The sequence below is a fragment of the Schistocerca americana genome, chromosome 2, assembly GCF_021461395.2.
Source record: "Schistocerca americana isolate TAMUIC-IGC-003095 chromosome 2, iqSchAmer2.1, whole genome shotgun sequence".
NCBI lineage: Eukaryota > Metazoa > Arthropoda > Insecta > Orthoptera > Acrididae > Schistocerca > Schistocerca americana.
The window spans coordinates 451,196,016-451,220,349 of record NC_060120.1 but is presented as its reverse complement, the minus strand read 5'-3'; the positions used below and the strand labels follow the sequence as shown (position 1 = coordinate 451,220,349).

The following is a 24,334-nucleotide window of genomic DNA, read 5'->3' as shown; positions in this document are numbered from 1 at the left end:
CCACCTGCAGAATTTGAAAGAGAGTATTCCAGTCAACATTTTCAAAAGCTTTCTCTAAGTCTACAAATGCTAGAAACGTAGGTTTGCCTTTTCTTAATCTAGCATCTAAGATAAGTCGTAGGGCCGGTATTGCCTCACGTGTTCCAATATTTCTACGGAATCCAAACTGATCTTCCCCAAGGTCAGCTTCTACCAGTTTTTCCATTCGTCTGTAAAGAATTTGTGTTAGTATTTTACAGCCGTGACTTATTAAACTGAATGTTCGATAATTTTCACATCTGTCAACACCTGCTTTCTTTGGGATTGGAATTATTATATTCTTCTTGAAGTCTGAGGGTATTTCGCGTGTCTCATACATTTTGCTCACCAGGTGGTAGAGTTCTGTCAGGACTGGCTCTCCCTAGACTGTCAGTAGTTCTAATGGAATGTTGTCTACTCCCGGGGCCTTGTTTCGACTTAGGTCTTTCACTGCTCTGTCAAACTCTTCACACAGTATCATATCTCCCATTTCTTCCATTTCCATAATATTGCCCTGAAGTACATTGCCCTTGTATAGACACTCTATATACTCCTCCCACCTTTCTGCTTTCCATTCTTTGCTTAGAATTGGGTTTCCATCAAAGCTCTTGATATTCATGCAAGTGGTTCTCTTTTCTCCAAAGGTCTCTTTAATTTTCCTGTAGGCAGTATCTATCTTACCCCTAGTGAGATAAGCCTCTACATTCTTACATTTATCCTCTAGCCATGCCTGCTTAGCCATTTTGCACTTCCTGTCAATCTCATTTTTGAGACGTTTGTATTCCTTTTTGCCTGCTTCATTTACTGCATTTTTATATTTTCTTCTTTCATCAATTAAATTCAGTATTTCTTCTGTCACCAAAGGATTTCTAATAGCCCTCGTCTTTTTACCTACTTGATCCTCTGCTGCCTTCACTACTTCATCCCTCAAAACTACCCATTCTTCTTCTACTGTATTTCTTTCCCCCATTCTTGTCAATTGTTCATTGTTATGTATATGTCTCATTTTTACCATCAGCGATGTACAGGACAACATATGCGCGTAGTGCGTGGACTATATGAGGAACTTGTAACCTCCACTGCTTTAATGCCACTAATTGAGAAAATGGAATTGTTGATAACCTATATAATCAGTATTAGAGTGTTACAAAACTGTGATAATAGTAATGATCTATTAAAAATAATTTAGTTTTGTGAATGGAGCAAAATCAAATCATTTAGTTTTTTACCCTTCAGGAAATATCATTTTACCCTCATGGGGTGATTACCCGCAGGCTGGGAACCACTGACCTAGAGGAATTTTTCTTAACCACTCAGAGTGCTAAACCTCTCACTTGATTCAGATTCACTAATGATATCTTCATAATCTGGACCAGGGGTGTGGATACCCTATCCACTTTTCTACAGAAGCTCAAAACCTCCTGCCCCATCCACTTCCCCTGGTCCTTCTCAGCCACCTTCCTTGATGTTGAGCTCCCTCTCAAGGATGGCTACATCAGTACCTCTATCCACATCAGATCTACCAACTGTAATGGGGAAACCTTGGCACCCAAAAATTGCCAATAATGATTTTAATGGAAGGACTGGATCCCAGGGTTTTATTTTGTCAGTAACATTTATTGCACACAAAATGATTAATTCATAAAAAGTTCAAAAATTAAAACAAACAATGAACATTACATGAAAATATAAAGGTTCTCCAAACTTAAACAAAGTTTACAATTCTAAAACAATTTGACAATATAAGCATTCAGATAGAAAAATAATAATTTGATTTAAAGGAACTTCAAAATTTGTTTAAATGACTTCAACAATAACCCCTTAGTGGGAAAGAGATGAGTAAGTGGCACTCCATTTCACAGGAACCAATTAATAACAATTTTAGAAGTTAACAAATGTTCAAATGAATAATGACAATTCCCAACATTGATTTACAACAGATAACAAGTCCCTAGAAAGAACAGGAGGATGGCAGTAAAGACAAGAACTCAGCCCAGGAAAATAAGGGGATTACAACCCCTGTAATTAAAATAATTTTGAACAATATGTGATAATTGCCTTTAACAGGGCAAGAGACCCCCATACTCTTAGTGAATACCATGGGTGAAATTCCTCATGCTCACCAACATTTTTAAGAAAGCATTAATTTATGAATCTTTTCTCTTTTAGAATTATATATATATAATAAAAAAAAAAAAAAAAACAAAAAAAAACAAAAAACAGACCACCAGTCTTATTATACAGGGAGAGAGCACAAGCTACTAGAGGAAACATTCCAAAATAGTGTCAAAGACTTTGAGGGGTAGTGAAAAACGAATAAAACTTATCTTGTATATGAATTCTGTGCACAGAGTGTCCTCCGATAACACCATCACACACAACAGTAGACACAGCTAATGCCTCACTAGCGCAACTGCTCAACAGACACGGGAGGAAAAAAATAAGTGTACCAGTAGACTAAGGGCATGTGAAACAAGGATCACAAGCCTCAACCCGATCTGAGCACTCACACTTGCGCACAACAGTACAAGGCCCACAAGCAATCAAGTTTAGCACAGATACCTGCTTTAGTTCCAGACACTAGGACAAAATTTGAAATAAAAAATCTTACGAGCATAATCGGATACAAGCTTTGTGCACTGTATGAAATCACAACCCAACAATAGGTTACCCAAAAATTCCTTAACAACCAGTGAACTAATCAGCCACAAAAACCAACAATAATCAACTTCTTGTGCACTTTACCTGTCAGAGGCAACATCTGTCTATTAACAGCCTAACATCTCTGGAGTGAGGCATTTAACAGAAGCATTCTACAGATCACTATAAATTCAAGATACCACTGATAATTCAACAAGAAATGTTGCTGTCTGAATCAAGCAAGTTGCACACAAACATAGGGTGGCATCTGACCTACAATTGATCTAATATGTGCGCAATGCTTGGGTGACCTAGGACTGCTACCTACTTCCCAAGTTTCATGGCAATTGCTGTTTGGACAGGGCTCATGTTTCACTGGACAATCACACACTAAATGGCCACCATCACTACATCGGTAACAAAATCTGGCTTTAGACTGATTGAGCAAGGTGCTTTGAAACTCCCTCGCATTGCTGTAAGGACAAGAAACAAACTCATCAAGTTTCTCATGGCTTTCATCAGCAAATTGAAACCCTTCAATGGTAGGCACCAGGCCATGCAGTTCCACTAGAGTGGTTAGCTGTGCGACAAAAAATTACTCATGAGTGGAACCCCAGTTTCATATCCTCCAAGATATTCTGAATGATCTTGACTTTGGTAACCTGAAGTTCTAAGGCAGAAATGGTGCCATGAATCCCTTAAACAACATCAGCCAAATTATCATGCAGTGATTGCATACACCAGAATCCTTATGTTCAAGCTCTCTTTTAATATGAGGAGGCAATTTAAGCTGGACAACCCATTTACTCAAATTGTGCAGTGATCCCTGGCTTTGTAATATGTCAGAGAAACCATACTCCACAAACCCTGAGTTAAGAGTTACACCAGTTGGATGATAAGCTACTGTAAAATACATTAGGCACTAGCATGATATTTGAAATGAATGGTTAACCCCAAGAAAAACACGACATGCACAAGATGCTCAATAGAAGGTTCAGTAATTCCTTGCAATAAATGAGCAAAGAAGTTAGGTAACCTAGTAAATTCTTCAACAATTGGCCTACATGCCATCCTCTCTCCTACTTGATCAATGGTATGTGACAAGTGATTAACAATCCCAGCCTGATCTTTGCTCATTGCTGTCCCTGATCTAAGCTGAGGATACCCACGGCTACCTGTAATGCTTTAATCTGATGATTATCCCAATACGTAAGTTGGGCCTGCACTCAGTACAGTGTTTTTGAGTGGGTTGACTACCTTCAAAAAATGCCACAATCTGACCCAGCTTGACAAGGACTGAGCGACAAACATCAGTTGCTGAATCTACTTCACCAATGCTGTCAGACATGTGGCTCAAGGCTTCATTGAGAACAAGACGTATATGAGTTGCCAGATTAGCACGCCTCTTTCACTAGGTTGCCAGCGTATCTTCAGCTCCAACTGCAATTGGTCACACTCAAGAAAAGATATACCTAGACATGTTTTGGCCTCTGTAATTCAAGGTATGTTTCTGAAACAGTAAAATAATAAATAGAAACTTCTACAATGTAATGAGTGCAATTCAGGATGCAATAAACAGTGACTCAAGATATCTACAGGGAAAAGGAAGCCTCCCTCCTCACTGAGCAAACACACTCACAGACAACCATCTGTAATGGGGGAATATGAGCACCCCAAAATCACCAACAAGGATTTTAGTGGAAGGACTGGACACCACCGTTTTGGATCATCATTTATATTTATTGCATACAAAATGATTTATTCACAAAAAGTTTCAGAATTAGAATGAACAATCAACTTGACATGAAAATATAAAGATTCTCTAAACTCAAACAAATTTTACAATTTTGAAACAACAATTTGATAATATAAGCTTTCAGATAAAAAACAATAATTAATTTAAAGGAACTTCAAAATTTGTTTGAATGATTTTAACAACTACCACATAGTGGGCAAAGGACCTATAAGCAACACTCCATTTTACATGAAATATTTAATAACAATTTAAGAAAGTAAGAAATTGTCAAATGAATAATGACAACTACCATAATTTATTTACAACAGCTAACAAGCCCCATAAACCAAAAAGCTTGTGGTGGGGTGTCCTACATGCCTCAGCAATACAGACAGGCGTACCACAGGTATAACCACAACAGAAGAGTATGTGTTGAGAAGCTAGACAAGTGTGTGGTTCCTAGGGACAACACCTTTTTCAATAGTTGCAGGGCAACAGTTTGGATTATTGACTGAACTGGCCTTGCTGTGCTGGTACTGCAAATGGCTGAAAGCATGGAGAAACTACAGCCCTAATTTTTCCTGTGGGCATGCAGCTTTACCACATGGTTAAATGATGATGGTGTCCTCTTGGGTAAAATATTCCAGAGGTGAAATAGTCCCCCACTTTGATCTCTGGGTGGGGACTGCTCAGGTGGATGTTATCATCTGAAGAAATGACTGGCTTTCTAAGAATTAGAGCAGGTGGGTTAGAAAAGATAAAAAGGAAAATGAATAGGTTGATATTAGATGTTGTGGGAATTAGTGAAGTTTTGTGGCAGGAGGAACAGAACTTTTGGTCAGGTGAATATAATTTTATAAATACAAGATCAAATAGGGGTAATGCATGAATGAGTTTAGCAATGAATAAGAAAATAGGAATACAGGTAAGCTACTATGAACAACATTATTGGAGCCAGGATAGACAAGAAACCCATGCCTACCACAGTGGTACAAGTTTATCTGCCAACTAGCTTGGCAGATGATGAAGGGATTGAAGAAATGTAAGATGAGGTAAAAGAATTTATTTAGATAGTTAAAGGAGACAAAAATTTAATTGTGATGGGGGACTGGTGTTCGATAGTAAAAAATGAAGAGAAGGAAAAATAGCAAGTGAATATGGACTAGGGCCAAGGAATGAAAGAGGAAGCCACCTGGTAGAATTTTGCACAGAGCATAATTTAATCAACACTAACACTTTGTTTAAGAATCATAAAAGTAGGTTGTACATGTGGAAGAGACCTGGAGACGCTAAAGATTTCACATTGATTATATTTTGATTAGACAGAGATTTAGGAACCATATTTCAAATTGAAAGACATTTCAGGGGCAGATGTGGACTCTGCCCAGAATTTTTTGATTATGAACTGTAGATTAAAACTGAAGAAATTGGAAAAAGTTAGGAAATTAAAGAGGTTGGACCTGGACAGTTTGAAAGAATCAAGATTGTTAAGAGTTTCAAACAGAACATTAGGCAATAGTTGACTAAAGCAGGGGAAAGGAATACAGTAGAAGATGAATGGGACCTTTAGGAGATAAAATGATGAAAGCAGCAAAGATAAATAGGTAAAGAGACAAGGCATAGTGGAAATCCTTGGATAACACAAGACATATTGAATTTAATTGATGACAGGAGAAAATTTAAAAATGCAGCAAATAAACGGGCATAAAGGAATACAAAAGTTTAAAAAAATGAGACTGACAGTAATTGCAGGAAAGCTGAGTAGGAATGGCTAGAGGATTTATTAGCGTATTTCACTAGGGGAAAGATAAATACCACCTACAGGAAAATTGAAAAGGCCTTTGATGAAAGGAGAAGCAGCTGTATGAATATCAAGAGCACAGATAGTAAAACAGTCCTAAGCAAAGAAGGAAAATCTGAAAGGTGGATGGAGCATATGGAGTGCCTGCACAATGGAGATGAACTTGAAAGCAATATTATAGAAAGGGGAGAGGACTAGATGAAGATATGACACTTACAAGAATTTGACAAAGTTCAGAAAAATCTAAGTTGGCACAAGACTCTGGGGGTAGATGATATTCTGTCAAAACTACTAATAGCCCTGGAGAGGCAGCCATGACAAAACTCTTACACATGGTGTGCAAGGTATATGAGACAGGCGAAATACCCTCAGACTTCAAGAAGAATGCAATAATTCCAATGTCAAAGAAAGCAGTTTCTGACAGGTGTGAAAATTACTGAACTATAAGTTTAATAACTCATTGTTGCAAAATACTAACATGAATTCTTTACAGAAGAATGGAAAAACAGGTAGAAGCTGACCTTGGGGAAGATCAGTTTGGATTGTGGTGAAATGTAGGAACACATGAGGTGGAGGTGACACTGACCTTACAACTTATCTTAGAAGATAGGTTGAGGAGGAACCAACCTACATTTATAGGATTTGTAGACTTAGAGAAAGCTTTTGACAATGTTGACTGGAATACTCTCTTTGAAATTCTGAAGGTATCAGGGGTGAAATACAGGGAGCAAAGGGTTATTTATAACTTGTACAGAATCCAGACTGCAGTTATAAGAGGCGATGGGCATGAAAGGAAGGCAGTGGTTGAAAAGGGAGTGATGCAGGGTTGCAGCCCATTCCCGATGTTATTCAAAATGTACATTGAGCAAGCAATAAAAGAAACCAAAGCTCCAAGGGGTGGCAACAATACTTATAATAATTTGCCTCTAGAAAGAACAGGATGATGGCACTAAAGGGCAAGAACTCAATCCAGGAAAATGAGGGGATCACAACCCCTGCTTATTTAAATAATTGTGAACAATACATGATAATCGCTATTAGCTGGGGCAAGAGGTCCGCATGCTTGCAGTAAATATCATGGGTGAAGTTCTTCAAGCACATCAACATTTTTAGGAAAGTGTTAACATATGAACCTATTTTATTTTAGAAATTTAAAAAGTACAACCACAGTCTCAATATACAACCTGAAGGTATGGTAATATACAAAATTAAAGCCCTCTTCTTTAACACAGAATTTAGTGACCATGTGGAGAGTACAAGCTGTTAAAGCAAACATTCCAAAATTGTGTCAAAGACTTTGAGGGGTAGTACAAAATGAATACAACTTATCATGTATATGAATTCCATGCACGGAGTTGCACATAGTCAGTACACACAGTTAATGCCTCACTTGCATGACTGCTCGACAGCCACCAGAGGGACAAATAGAATACTAATAGACTATGGGCATACAAAGTGAGGATCACAAGCCACAACCAAGCTCAAACGTTTATGTTCTTGTATAGCAGTACAAGGCCCCCAAGCAATCAAGTTTAGCGTAGATACCTGGTGTACAGAGTTTGCATTAGTAAATATTTAGCTATGGACACCCCCTGTCCATCCACATCAGACCAAATTAACACAACTAAGCCCATAACACACCAAGGAATCACTGTGTGATGATACAATTTCGAATGAGTGTAGAGAGTACAAATTATAGACAGCCAAAACCAAGTGAATAAGAAATTTAAATCTTAAAACACCTTGGTCAAAACCACATCAAAATTGCCATAAAACTAGTTAGCTAAAATTGAATTATAGATCTACCTTACAGTCGTTGCCCTCCAGAAAATATCTGGTGGAATACAACTCTGTCAGCAATACACAGACTAAGAGATGTTAAGACACCAGATATCCACAATGATCACCGATTTTCAAGTTTCGAGGTAACAATGTCAGTGAAACAACTCAAACCCTAGTGCAGATAACTTGATTTACTATTCAGCACCACTCTGAAATTAATGGAATATAACACTGACCCGCACAGTAAATCATAAGTATAAATTCAGAGTTCTGGAGAAAACAGAAAACTGCACTTACAACAACTTCAGGATGAACACACCTGTACATATACAGGCCAGGAAACATGTTCAAATAAAATGTAAGCACAGGAAAATCACCTTCAAACATTTCCAAGAGTCCATATCTGTCAACATAAATCCTCCAGTTGACTGACAAGTGAACCAGGTACATGCTAAAATAACCATCAATGCCCCCCCCCCCCCAAGCACCTTGGCTCCCCACTTAGTCCATAACACACCACAAGTACAGCCAATAGCAGCCAAATCAACGACCACCTCACAAGACACTTGCTAGGCTCATACTTCTCTCACCTATCTCCAGTGACCCCTTTCCTCTCCACCAGAGCACACCACCTCTCACTCAAGCTGTAAATGATGATCAAAGATCAAAACAGAGGCCAACATACTTCTCATGACTCAGTATCACCCAGGACTGGAGCAACTGAATCATGTTTTTTGTCACGATTCTGGCTACCTTTCACCACGCTCTGAAACAAGAAATAGCATCCTCACTATCCTCCTCACCCCTCCTACAATGGTATTCTGCCACCCACTTCATGTAGGTTAGGCATTTTAAGTGCACTGCCACAATATATACATTCCCAATGAAGTTCATCATAAATAATCCATCATAATTTGAGAAGAACAGTGATACTGATACCTATAACACTAGAGGAAAAAATGACCTTTATTGCCCATTAGTAATATCTGTTACCCCCCCCCCCCCCCCCCCCCCCCCCCCCCCCCCCGTCTGACAAGGTTGAAAGCCCACCAGAATGCATGGACCTAGACAACAACCAATGGGCAATGCTCCTAAAATTTGTGAGTACTGCTGCAGCCACCTCAGCACTATGTGTGAGCCACACCCCCCACAGAAGCCTATCAGACCTCACGGCTTTGCTATAAATCTAGCAGCACAGGGTCCCAGACCTCAGTCATGTTCCAAATGCACTCTCGTATTGTTTGTTGAATTCATCATTGTTTGGTGCCTGAATTGCTATGAGTAGGCCCTCAATTTGGTTCACTCTCTAGACTTGTCATTCTGCCATGTTGTCCATCCACTGCTGTTGATATCTTTCTGAGTTTTTCAGTGGCTCATGTTCAATGCCCTCAGGCATTTGGCCAGTGTCTCATGGGGCTGCCCAATTCTGGTTACTATAATTGGTGACTAAGAAGAAGGTTAACAGTCTCTTCTGGATGCGAAACTCATGCAACTCATGGAACAGCAAAAGCTGCTCCTGCAGCAGAAAATGCAAAACTGTTCCAACAGCAGTTGCAGCAGCAAACCAACATGCAACATCAGGAAAGTGAGATTTTGTCAGAATGTCTGCAGGTTCAGGGTTCACAACCCATCCAGTCTGTGGTTGCTTCCCAGGTGGAATCTACCCACCTGCATTTCCACCACTTAATGACACCAAAGAAAATTTGGGCACATATTTGCAGGCACTACTCTTTGGGTTTATGATGACACTCTCCAGTGGCTGCTCTTCCTTTCTTGGGCTTCCCCAGAGACATTTTTCTTGCTAAAGAAGTTGGATCCCTCTCAGATCCAGCTGCACTGGATGCAAACCTCATATACAGATTCCTTGATTCAAGACATGGTAGTTCGATTGGCCCTCGATCTGGACATATTCACTACAGCCCTCTAGCTGGACAGTCCTTCCTTGGATGATATTTTGCAAATCACACACTCTTTTGAGATTGTGCAGGCAGCAAATGAATGCCTTATGGATCATCCCCAGGTAGCAGTTGTTCAATCACCACCATGGGGACAGAATTCTCTTTAGTCCTTAACCTGCTGTCGATGTCATGATTCGTCACTTTCTTTCAAACATGTCAATGGCCTCTGAGCACCCAACCACACTGCATCGGCATAAGCAGTGTGGTCTCCCATATTGTTCCAACTGTTTCACGACTCTCTATCTTGCAAACTGTCCAGATCACTGAGCACACTGCACCAATCATGGAAGCCAGCTCCAGGCCTGGGTTTGCCTCTCTCATCATTTGTCTGTTGTCTCCAATGTTCTCCTGCTGGATGCAGAGGTGGATATCCACGGAGTTGTCATCCTGACTACTTTATGCCCTCATATCCTGGAAGTCCCTAATTGGGGACATTAGGGTACATCACCTATTAAACCCCTTGCCAGGCAACATGCCTACTAGCCGGTACTGAACACAGATGTGGAGGTTATGGTGTGTAAACTGTTCTCCATGTGCCCAACATCAGGCTACTCCACCTCAGTCTTTCAGCCCCTGGCCCACAGCCCCGTCACCTCTGGGACTGCATTCATCTGGACTTTGCTGGTCCGTTTCTGGGCTCTCTGTGCATCATTGTCATGGCTGCTTTTTCCAACTACCCATAAGTGGTTACCATAACATCCACTGCCACCACACTCAATGTGTTTATCCAGATTCTCACCATTGACAATGGTTCACACTTCCCAGTGAAGGCCTCTGTACAGTTCTGCAATGCCAATGGCATCAGTCCCCCATTTAGCCCAGTTTTCACCTATCCTCTAGTGGTGAAGTGGTGCAGATGGTGTGAACATTTAAACAACTAATGTTGAAAGCACTGGGTGCATCCACCACCACAGCAGCACTGATGGTGTCCCTGAGCACCTATAGGACCACCCAACCTTGTCCATGATCACAGCCTGTAGAGTTCATCTGTGGATAACAGCCACATACTCTCCTCCACCATCTCCTGGCACCACAGCCTTCAGATGCTGGACCCAATATGGTGGGTGATACCCCTCCACCCTCAGAGGTTCAGCAGTCTGGGCACATTCATATGGAACAATATCTTCACGGATGCCAATTACAGTGGTTGCCACCCCTGGGTGCCATCCTTCGGTAATTGATACTCCAAGAGGTTTGGAGCATCGACACATCAACTAGCTCCATACCCCCTACTGGCTGCACCACCGTCGGTGGATCACTCGGAGTTGGAGTGGCCACCCTTGCAAATCTCTCTCCCACATGGGTACACTTTGTACTCCAGGGCACTGTCAGCAGTTCCAGTGGATGCATGTGGGGAGGTAGGGCCCTCTGCAGCTTTCCTCCACTCAACAGTCATTTCCCTTACTGCCATTTCACAGCACATTGCCTGATGACCTCCATTTCTTCTCCTAGCTGACATGCTACTCTGCTAGGACATGGACTGTGCCAGTAGTTCACCTTCCAAAACATCACCTAGGGTGCTTGTTGTCTTTCCATGTTTTTGGCAATTTATTGTCAGTACCCTCAGACAGTTGGTCAGTGTCTCCTGATAATGTCCAATTGTGGCATGCTGTCAGTGGCTCAGAAGGGAGTTCAACATGCAGCAATGAAAATTTGTGATCATTTGCCCAATAATATAAAATATCTGAGAAGTATCAAAGCAAGTTTTAAATATAACCTAAAATAATTTCTCCTGAACAACTCCTTTTATCCCATGGATGAATTTCTATTTAAAATTAGCAGCTGATAAAAAGAAAAAAGAAAAAATCTTTAAGTGTAGTTGCAAGAATAGGATTATAAAATAATGTGTTCATTAATGTTAACACTAAGCATGTATACATATTCAGTAACCTGACTTGTCCCATGTCATTTTGATAAAATAATCATTCAAATGACCTGTGGATCATGTAAATAACTAACTAACTGACTAACTAACCCACTCAATCTATGCAATATCCTTGTCCATCCTATTTCACCAATGCATCCATCCCTCGCCCCATGTCTCACATCCTTGTGATACACGTACATGCAGTACCTGTCCCATATGTCCTCCCTCTACCACCTAGCCCCATCCTGTCACAGGTATCTCTATCACATCAAAGGGAGGGCCATCTGTGAGAGAAGTCATGTGATCTATCAACTTAATTGCAACCAATGTGCCATATTCTATGTGGGCACAACCATTAACGAACTGTCTGTCCACATGAACGGCCACTAACAAATGGTGGCCAAGACGCAGCTTGACCACTCTACTTCAAAGACAGCTTCATAGCTTGTGCCATCTGGATTCTTCCAGTCATTACCAACTTTTCTGAATTGCAGCATATCCTTTGGTCTCATAGCGTACCTAAATATTAGTTTCCCTTCTCTGCTTCTCTCCTCTCCCCCCCCCCCCTCCCCCCACCACACATGCATGCACATCCACCAGCATACTAAACTTAACTGCCCACTATCCTGTCCCCACCACACAATATGCTCCTTCCCACTCCCACAGGCAGCACTAGTATCTTCCCCCATCCTTCTCCAGCTATCCCTCCCTTTCTGTTTTCCATATGTACCCTGTACCCCCACAACCAACCCAAACCAAGATGGTTTTCTCACCTCAGATGCAGTTGCTACTAGGCATTAGTGACCAGAGATGAAAGTGGCTTTGTGTGTGCACAAATTTTGAATGTGTGTGTGTGTTTTGTTTTGTCCACATCTGATGAATAAGTTATTCCAGTAGCTGTATCATAGCTAGCAGTCTTTTCTCAATGTGCCTGCCTGCCAATCAGTGCCTCCTCTAGTGGTGAGCAGCAGTCTATCATTTTCATATTGCTGTAATGTTTCCAAACAGAAATCTTAACCAGAGTCTTACCTTTATAAAAATAGCCGTAAAAATTCTGATCAAACTGCTTGTTTAATGACCACTTCTGTTCTTGGATTTTAGGGCCATGCACTACCTTCATTGCATTGCATGACTGCTAACTGGATACCTCCTAATGAAAGAAGCAAGTTTGTCACTGCATATGTTGGTATGTTAAAATTTCTACATATTTTTTTATAGTTATACTAGCTGATTACCAGAGATCTGCTATTTATCCCAGTCTTGTAGGGAAAGATAGGGATAGGAATTATATATGACTGAAGTGGGAAAACAAACTTAGTTTATTTAAATACGGTGCCATATCCTCACAGTAATTTTTCCCAGGTAGTAAACCACATGTGTATAAAGTTCTGTACAACTATTTTTGCATCTGTCTCCTCTTCCCTCCCCTATTGCCACACCCACCCATAGGCACATATGAAGTCGTACACATACCAAGTTTGGCTATAACTGCCACAAGCATTCCAGAGTTTTGCTTCACATGTTACCCCTTCTTACTGCCACCATTACCGTTAGGGGTTAAATGACATCAGGACTGTCACCTGTCAGCCCAGTAACCCCAAACATTATGGGTTTGCTGCTAATTTTATTTGTTTATAAGTATTTTATATCTCGCTACCTTCACTACCGTACCCATGTATCTGGATGCTAAGTGTGTCTTATTATATCACTATTTTTTTCCATGTGGTATGTGTTATACATTTCAAGTTTGGGTGAATTATCTCCAGGTGTTCCAGAGCTAAACATACATTGTCAGTACTTTGATAGCCTCTTCCTCACTCTCACAAATAGATGTATCCTGTCCCTACACTATTTTCTTCTGTGAAGTATGCCTAGTAAGCTGTATGTTTGCCAAGTTTGGGCAATACAGTATTGCTCCAGACATTCAAACACACACATATCCACACAGACACACACACACACACACACACACACACACACACACACACACACACACACACATCCTTGGGAAATTCTCTCATGTTCCATATCAGTTTCTTTCATTGTTACATTTAACTGTTAAAAGCATTGCATATGTTAAATGCTGTGCAAATTTTACTTGCAATACACTAATTTTAGAGGAGGCTCTAAGGAGCACTATTCCTAAATTTCAGAATTGTTTGTTCTTTCATCAGGGAGAAAGGAGGGACATGTTTAGGGAAGTTGGCAAGGAAGGACAGGTCTGCAAACTCAAGATTGAGAGGGACCCAGCTGTTGTGTGCACAAGATGAAAGTTAGGAATAGTATTTTCATTTTTAAATGTGTCTCTCGGCGGTGCTGGATTTTGCCCCCTGAGGATAACGTAAGGTCAGCAATTCTGTCTCCTCCTAATTTTCCAGTTTTCTCAAGTGAATGATGAATTTATCAGTTGATACAACTTTTAGAGGTACAAATTTATGCTCCATTATATTTGGTGTGATGTCTTGGAAGTGGTGTGATGCTTTTAAGCTCTGTTGAAAATTATTTGAATTTTATGCATTAACTACTGGTAGCACATAACCTTAAGTGAAGTTTGGTTGTTAATAATTACCACTATTCATCAAGAATCACAGATCATCTTGTTTCATGAGTGTAATTAGCTTTGAAGTACCAAGAGCATTGGTATCCATAATGGTAATGCCAGAGAAGAGAAAGTAGTGCCAGGCAGTAATTAATTTCCTAAATGTGTGTAGAGACTAACTGTGGTGGAGTGGTGGCAGATCTGGCTGGGATCATGAAGTAAATGACTCCACAGAGCATTTAGTATGGAAGTTTGGCATTGGGAATATTTTAAGATGAAGTGTCAAAATGTAATTTTCACTCTATATTAGAATTATATTATTGTAAGCTCTTAATAAGAGCACTGTGAGTGATTTAAGGTTTTAGAATAAAAATGAGCCCTCTGAAGAGTGATGATTTGCAGAGTATAAATGCAGATGTGGATTAACTACAGTTAAACAAATATGTCATTCAACTGGGACACCAATATCACCAAACAAGTTGTTCAGCTGATCGATCCACATGATAAATGGGTGGCACAGTGGACATCTGCTTGAATAAATGTGATAATGGGATGCATATTTATTACAGATACTGAGAGAACGCCATGTTTGATGTGGAATATCTGAATATGGAGCTTTCACACGTGGCGTGCATAGTAGAGACTGCTGGTTGTAGCTGTATTACAATGTTATACCTATTCATATGGAAAGTGTCCACTGAGGGATCTCATTGCAGACTGGGTTCATCTGATAATGTTGCATGTCTCCTCAGTTGCTGGTGGTATCTATCAAGATTACAACATATATACTCATTAACATCCTGTGAAGTAATACTTGAAGAAAACTTTGCAGACTTTGTTAATTATGATTAGCATTCAAGCACATCTAATCTTGATGCTGTTGGATATTCTGGGGGTTTCATGGAACAGTATATGTTTTTCGACATTCTATGCACAGTCAATTTACAAAAAAAGCAAATTGGGACTTTGTGTATAAGTGTCCAAGACTGAGCACAAGGACACTATTTATAAATCAAAGGAAAAAATATCCTAAGCTTATACACAGAAAAAGTTGATTACCAATTATACATAGAAGGTATACCAAATAAATGCAAGGCTATGTGTGAAGTTGAAGCCCAAGAGATCAAATTGGAAAAAACAAAAACGGTGAGAAATCTCTACCACAATGATATTTCCCAGTTGTAAATGTACTAATATGTTCTAAAATAATAATATTGTTTACATATACTCAGACAAGTCCTACTTTGAGATGCATAATCTTCTTTGTTGACAGTCAGTTTGGATACCAATGGAGCAACAATGCCAATGTGCCCTTTTGCAGTTTACTCATCAAACATAACAGCCTCTGGAAACAAGAATATGGTGGCACTTACATTACTGCACTTATGCAAACAAGCATAATTGACTAAATTCGCTTTGATATCTTAAAAAGCTCCCGGGACAGTATATTAGTCTCCCATACTGGTCCCTGTAGAGTGCTATAGATCTTGTACCAGGTGATTATGTGAATCTCCATTACTTTGTATACCATGACAATGAAATGGTATCTATGTGCCATTTGATTATAAGAAATCAGGACCATAAGATGGCTGGATGAGGGTCAGTAGAATGGCAGAAAGGAGCTACTGTGTTTGGATGTGCCCATGGCCACATCGTAAGTCAAGTTGGCTAATGTGTTGGTATATCATTGTAGACCCTCCAGTGATATCTACAAGGTACTTTTTACCACTCATAGTAATGTAAAAACAGTTGCCGTTAAGAAGATCCTACCTGACAGTGACCAGAAATAGCTGTCACACTTTGTCAATAACAGTCGGTTTTGAACCAGAAAGAAATTGCTGCTGCCAGTGATTAAAGGTTCATCTCAACCAGTTTCCAAGGGAATATTACAAAGGGAACTACATACAATGGTCTTTTGGCATCAGGTACTTTGCAAAAGGCCGTTATTCTCAGTGGCACCACATAAAGTCAAGTTGTCCATTGACCAAATAACATAAATACTGACAGTAGTTGGCTGGAGGTATGTGTAGTTTGATGAGTCACAATTTTGCCTCTTTATGCAAGGTGTACAGTGTACTGACAGCCGAATGAGGCAGTTAATCCATAATATGTGAAGGATTTAGTTAAAGCTGGAAGTAGTCACAGGGGAGAAGGGGTTTCAAAACACAGTTTGGATTCACTCATTCTAAGTACCATGAAGGTGAACTAGAATGTTCGTTTCAACATTTTCAGCAACTGAGTATTACCCTTTCTTCTACAGCATCATGATGAGTATGGACACTCTGACATTACGAGATGACAACAGCAGTGTTCACATGGCCGCACATAAAAGTTTCTGATTTCGCAAACACTGAGACACCCCATTGCAGCTCAACTGCCTTTCTAAATCATCCAATCTTAATGCCATAGATAATGTGTGGGACTATCTGGAACAGCAGGTGAGATGCAGCAGTCAATGTCCTTGCAATTTGGCAGCTCTGTGTGATTTAATCATCAATGAGTGGCCTCAGCTGGATAAGGCATACCTGATGAAATGTGTGGACTCTTTTCCTCACCAAACTGAGGCTATTGTCATGGACATTTGTGGCGATACACAATATTAAAATGACGTCTTGTGGTGATGACTAGTTTTTTGTGTGATGTTCTCAGCAAATCTGAATTTTTATGGTGTGCATACTTCTGCATTAGTAGTAACTACAATGACAGGAGGCAGTTTGTGTCAATCAAAAATAAACGCTCTTCCTTCACAGAGACTGGTACTCATGTTCCCCATGGCTGTATCACTGGATCCTTCTTTTTCAATATTGCTGCCTCATTTCATAGATCAGATCATCAATGTTCTGCTGATAACACACAGGAATTACTCAGACTTCCACTCCACCAATTCTTATAAAATAGATTACTCCATACTCTAGAGAAAACACAACAACTTGTTTTAGGGTTATCCAAGGGGATGGAAATATATCATTTGAACTTTTACAATGCATATTGGTTTCAAATTGGGGTGAAGATTACAATGTGCCTGCAAGAAGACACACTACAACCCTATAAACTGCAAAAATTTAGACATGGAGTTTGTAAGAACTGCCTTAGAGCCAAAACACTGATGAGCCAAAATTTTATGACCATCTGCTTAATAGTCTGTTGGTCCATCTTTGGAAACCAATACAGCAGTGATTCTGCATGGCGTAGATTTGAATAGTAGGTCCCAGAAGTAAGTGGCACCAGGTATTTATACAAAAGTTATACAGTTCCTGTAAATTATGGGACAGCAGCTCTTGGTCACAGAGCTGGCATCTGAACCTTGCTAGGCATGTTCCATCAAGCTAAGATAAGGGAAATTTGGTGGCCAAGGCATCAGTGTGAGTTCACTATCATGCTTGACAAACCACCGTAGCATGAGTCTGGCTTTGTGATGAGGGCAGATATTCTTCTTGAAGATGCCATCACTGTCAAGGAAGTAATGTAGGTAGTCTGCAATAATATTCAAGCAGTCCGCAGCAGTCAAAGTGCTTTCAGTGGGACATGGAAGCCCAGATGAATGACCCTTAAAAACAATACTTTCCCCACCAGCCGGGGTCCACACTGTGGTCTATGTTTTGAGCAACTGTTCACCTCAGTGATGGCGTATCCAAACATGACCATCAATCTAGTGAAACAAGAAACGTTATTAATCCAACAAGGTAACACATTTCCATTGACCCACAGCCCAATCTCTATGATCTGGTGCCCACTGCAATTGTAACTGATGATGTCCCTCGATTAACATGGGAACACATATGGGATGTCTGCTGTGGAGCACCACGTTCAGCAGTGTCTACTGAGTGCAGTAGATTTCCCCATTTGCAGCCCATATTGTTGCTCGAGTGACTCCCCATTTGTTTCTGCTCTGCTTATATAGTGTCCTTACTGCATCATGTGCCTGCAAAGTCACAAGACAGCATTCAGATTGATAGTGGGTAAATTCATTGTGTTTTTTTTTTTTTTTTCTCATCAGATTATTTTGGACTCTTCCAGTCACATATTTCATGTGGTCTTCTCGTTTGGGAATACACTTCTCACATTACCAGCATTTTAGAAAATACAAAAATGTAATGTTTAAGTCTTGACCCAGGCAGTACTGTTTCCATCTATTTTTAGTAGACTCAGACTACTGATTGTTGTAAATCTGTACACTGACACCTGTCTCTTTGTCAAAATAAAGGTGTGAAATCTGATATCATGGAACAGATTTGTGACTACAGTATCAGAACAAGGCAGGCCACAGTATTCAAAGGGACACTTGCAAAAAAGTGGGAATTCATGGAAAGTGAATTATCCCAAAACCCACATCAAAATTGCAATGCCGTTAAAATGCCTCTAAGATTAAATAATTTCATTTTATAATGTAAAAGAATTCTATGAACATAACAATGCTGATGTCAGTTTTCAGGCTACCACAATAACTGAAGCCGTGGTCTCACTCATTCTTCCAATATAAAGCAGAGTACAGTAATTCAGTTTCAGAGGAGCAAAAAGAGACATAGGAAATATTTTATGAAATTATTCCTGTTGCTTGAGCTACACTTTAATATTTTGACTCTTCAAGTAACTGATTTACAGGACTGAGACAATTTTTGTTGTGGTGTTTGCATAAAGGTTACAATTTATGGCACTGTTCCAGGAACCAAGTGTGTGTCAATGATTCTGAACTCAGTGCAAGGACTGAATCAGTGACTTTTGTAATTTTGTGACAACACAGGTATTGACTTCTTAGATTTGTTCCAAATGGCATTAAACTGCAGGAAATACCTGAATGTGTAAAGGGTACAATACACATCAGAGGTTGTTGCCAGTGTAGCTATGGAATAATTAACTCTCACTGCTATCAGGATGATCACAGTTGCAGAAGACTCTAAATTAAATGTATCAAATGCAGCTCCCTCTAATTGCATCATGGTAAGCTTGTTAGTGCCAAACTGCTCCTTCCTTTCGCTGTTACTCTCTACCCAAACACTTACTATTACAATTTTTCCAGAACATAACTTCTACGTCATCAGCAATTTATCTGTTCATTTTACCTATTTAACCTTTTACCCAATTCTTTTAATTTCTGATTACTTTACTATAGTGATTTGTATCTTGTAGATAACTGCATAAATAATTGTTTGTTGCAGGTAGCTCTGTGGGGGCTGCTCTTACCTACCCCGTGTGTGGTCTGCTCATTGCATGGTTTGGTTGGCCTGCTGCATTCTACAGCACAGGGGGACTAGGGATAGTATGGTTTGTAGCCTGGATGTTCCTTACGTATGACACACCTGCCAAACATCCACGTATTAGTGAAGAAGAGAGAGAATATATAGCAACAAGTTTAGGGAAGACTATAGTCAAGAGAAAAGTGAGTGTATTTTGTTCATGAAAGTAAGAGACAAACAATATTAGATTTCAAGTAAGAAAATGTCTTTTATTTCTGTTTTATTTGACACTAGCTGATTATTTGGTGGTTTGCAATTAATTATTTATTACATTGTCAGATTAGACAGTGAAAGGAATGAAATCCATTCATAGTACAAATACAAGTTTAGTTTGCCTGTGTATTTTTACAGATAAATACTGCAACACATTATAAAGTAAAATATTTTACAAATCCATTTAGGTTTACCTCCAGGGTTTCCCAGATAGTGAGTGATACATGTACAAAGTTTCTTTAAACTGCTCAACCTACTATGCTTTATATGTCATTACACACCCACCTTTGTGGGTAAGTTGTAGTCAGGATTGTCAATAATCAGCCTTGTAACCACAGTAACTATGGATCCGACACTAATACTGACTTCCTTTAGTGTTTTGATAGACTACCTCCTTTCCACCCCTTCTAGAATTGCTAGGGGTGTGCTACTCTCACAGTATTTTTTCCTACATAGTAACTCATATATGTACTAAATTTGATTAAATTGCTCCATATTTGCAAACTTATGTTTGTGTGTCACTCCCTTTCTATCAACTCCCATTCCCACCTCTAGGAATGTTAGGTGTGTACTAATCCCATTTTTTTCAGTCAGCTAAACAGCAATAAAACTGTGGATTTGGTATTAATATAGTTCATTTTTGGTTATTTTTAAATTTCATCTCATTTGCATCCTCACCCCACCCGAAGGGTGCTAGGATGTCTTGCCTCACTAATATATTTTTCTAAATAGTAATTCTAGTAGGTACAAAGTTAGGTTGAAATTGCTCAACTTTACAAATTGGGTGGCTTGGGCTGTCTGACCTATCCTGTTATTGTCTGTTACTGCTAAGTCATATTAAGTTTTGTAGAAGTGAGTTCAAGCATTCTACAGTTATGCTTTACAATTCTCCCCTTCCTTTACCCATCCTCACTCACACAGCTAGAGGGGCTAAAAGTCCTCAGGATTGTCATCAGCCACTCAAGGATCTCCAAGAACTATTGATTTGACACTGATATTTTTCATTTTTTATTATTTTTATGTCACCCCCTTTTCTCCTTACCTGTAATGGTGCTAAGTATCTCCCTCCCCCACCCTCTCCTGCCACCTCCAGTCACTAATTCATACACATACTGCATTTTTTTGAAATTGCTCCAAGTCTTAAAGAGACAGGGGGAGGGGGGCGGGAGAATATATGTAGGAGTAAAGGTAACAACTTACAGAGTAACATAAGCATTGAGTTGACAACAGGTGCTCAAAAAGAATGAAAACTTCACTACCTTGTGGGTAAATCCTTCTTTGAGCTAGAGCACACATGTATGTATCTTAGCTCAAAAAAGTTTTCACTTTTTTGTGTGCCTGTCAATTACTTAACACTTATGCTATTTGAAGAGTTGGTAACTTCACTGCTACATTATTAACATTCTGCCAGAACCTCCCATTCCATGTGCAAGGTATTTGAAAAGGTGGTACACATTCCTAAAGGAGATAGTAATTTTAAAAAACAGAAGGAAAGTTCCTGTGTTTATATGCCAGGAAACTAATATCTGCTGAGATATGCTTAATTTTAGTTGTGACAAATAATGTGTAGTTTGGTGGTGTAGGCCATCACAACAGATTGCGTAGTAAGTTACCACAATAAACATGTGTGGGCAGATGCAAATCCCCAAGCAATCATGGAGATGAGGCATCAGGGTCATTTCAGGATCTGTATATGGGCAAGAAATGATGGTGAAAAACTCATAGAGCCTTGCACTTTGCCAAACAGATTAACAAATTTTTGCACAGTGAATTACCAGTACAACTGTAAAAAGTTACCCTTGTAGAAAGACAATGACTATAGTTTATGCACAGTGAGGCACAATCTCATTTTCTGTGTATCATATGACAGTATCTCACCTCAGTGGTTCAACAGTGGTGGATAGGTTGAGGAGGCCCCTAGCATGACCTTCCCATCCAGTAGACCTGAATTCGCTGGTTTTCTGGCTGTCGAGACATTTAAAGGTATATGTGTATGCCCAACCCATTGACAATGTGCAGAAATTACAGAAGTATGTGACCAATTCATGTGATGCAATTTCAACTGAAGACAGGTGTAATTGAAAGAGTGCATGATTCACTGTGAAGAAGGGCTGAAGGATGTGTCAGGGAGCATGGCAACTACTTGCACCCTTGCACCACTGCCTGTGGTGTGTATTTCTGTGTAACAGACAGATAAGATTAAAAGGACAGATGGGCTCATATCTCAACAGGATAAGAACTGTGTGGACAGATGGTAATTAGACTGTATTAAGTGTATAGGATGTGATATGTATATGACGTCTGGCTGAAAAAAAAAGAAAAAAAAAATAAATAAATAAAATAAAATAAAATAAAAAATAATAAAAATGAAAAAAATCCAGATTAGGAATATAACATTCTTTATTTTTACTTGTTCATAACTTTTACATTGTCTCCTTCAAACTACCCCCACCCCCAGTCAATACACAGTTCCATGTGAATTTTCTGCTGTTCAAAGCAGTGTTTGTAGTTATCTTCTGAAAGCACATACATGGTCTCCATTGCTTTTTCTGTAATGGCTTTAACTGCAACAAATGTTGTTTCAATACAGATTTTGCTTTTATAAACAGAAAAATGTTACTTAGAGCAAGATCTGCTGAGTAGTGCAGATGTTGCAGCACAAGGATCCCATGCTTATCCAAAAACAAATTGACAGGCATTAGGTCCTTGGACACCATTTTTGAAGAAACTTTCCTCCTGTGAAAGTGTTCATATAAACTCTGTCAAACAATTTTTTGTCAGTTCTTGCAATACCAGAAACTGCACAAATACTCAAATGATGGTCTTTTCAGATTAAATCTTCTGTTTTTTCCTATGTTTTAATCCTTTGTTGACATTGAAGGTCACCATAAACATGACTCATCTTCAGTCTTTTCTCATCCCTCTCTGAACCATATAATTCACTTAAAAATTTAAAATTAAAAATATTTATTGCTGAACCCTTGTTTCAGTAAAGAATGAGCTTCAATGGCAGGATTCCCAGATTTTTCTCAAAATTTCACATTAATCTGTTGCTCTTTCGAAATTTTTCTGATGGGCTGTGAATAGATAGCCTGACTCAAATGAAGGCCATGGCTTGACTGAGGGGTCAGCAGGTGAATGGGTGGTGGAAATGGCAAGAGGAGATGTCACATGACTTGTCAGTGAAGCGTCTAACCTTGAGGTTTGCGCAGCTTGACTACTTAAAAATTAGTCCAGCTATTTTTTAGACAGTTCATCTGTTTATAGAGATCATAATATGGAAAAAAATGTAGGATGGTGTCAAAATAGTTAAAACGCTAAGTGAAATAAAAGAGAAAACAGATTTGAAAATACATATGAAGAAATATTATGATTTTATTTTATTACCATTTTTAAAACATTTGTATAATCTGTTTGGATCTTTTAGTTATATATAGCATTATTTCCCTTGCAGCCACCAATTCCATGGGGTAAAATTCTAACATCAAAAGCCTTCATGACGTGTGTTATTGCTCACTGGTCCATTAATTGTGGGCAGTTCACTTTGTTGACTCATGCACCCATATTCTTCAAATACGTCTATGGGTGGGATGTAAAGAAGGTAAGTACAGCATTACCCATACAAGTTTCACAAAATGAACAGAACTACAGGAAATCAGATGTAAATACAATATGGTGCCTGTAAAGACTGTTCGTTGACTATTATTACACAGTTCTATCACTACATTTCTCATAAAACCTGAGTGAGAGTGAATCAATATATTTAGCCATTTATTAGGGAATGAGCCACTCTGGTGCTCATTATTTTTTATGAAACTTGAAATTAACAGCAATAATTCTACATTTTGTCATCAATCTTTGTTGTCTATTGAGGAAATTTGTCTTATTTCCAGTGTTTAGCTATTGTAAATTAGAGACACAATGAAATTAATTAACAAATAAATAATTTGTTGAAGTTCTCTGCTCAGTTATACTCCCACTTCCAAGAAGGTATATGTCACATATTCCCTGGGTAATGTACACAATTCTGAGTGTGTTGAATGTGCAAGGTAAGAGGCAACTGCCTCATGTCTCAAATCCAGGACATTCCAGCAGAGGAAGAAAACTGATAGAAAATGAGACAGTTCAGGTGACACTGAGATGGTAGCCATACCTTCCAAATATAATGGCAAGGAGTTAATTGCTTCTCACAGGAGAAAAACAACACTGCTCATAGAGGCCAGCACTTTCTGAAAACAGTTGATATCAAAACAGTTATTCTTTCCTAAACTGTGCATAGAAGATGTTGATAACAATTTGGTCAGAGATGTACACTGCTCTCTCATTTCATCCACGACTAAAATTGGAAGAATCATAAATATGTGCTATAATAAGAAGACCAGTGTACCACTCCCACATTAGGATTTAATGAGTAGAGATACAAGTGTAATGAAAGGCTTTATCTTTATGACAATCTTCTATTTCTGTCACACTTGCTGTCAGTTGATGATAGTTGCCAGCAAACAGGAGCCCATACAGTGGAAAGCTCCAATAATGTCAGATATAAA

At 39.2% G+C, this 24,334-nt stretch overlaps 1 protein-coding gene across 1 annotated transcript in view; it reads left to right on the top strand.

Annotated features, from left to right (window-relative positions):
• The window catches only part of LOC124595764 (sialin-like), a 111,897-nt gene that overhangs the window by 46,615 nt on the left and 40,948 nt on the right, over positions 1 to 24,334 (top strand). The window contains exons 4-6 of the mRNA XM_047134645.1: positions 12,903 to 12,987; positions 19,497 to 19,717; positions 23,242 to 23,388. Coding sequence (XP_046990601.1) covers positions 12,903 to 12,987; positions 19,497 to 19,717; positions 23,242 to 23,388 — 453 coding nt within the window. The remainder of the gene's footprint in view (positions 1 to 12,902; positions 12,988 to 19,496; positions 19,718 to 23,241; positions 23,389 to 24,334) is intronic.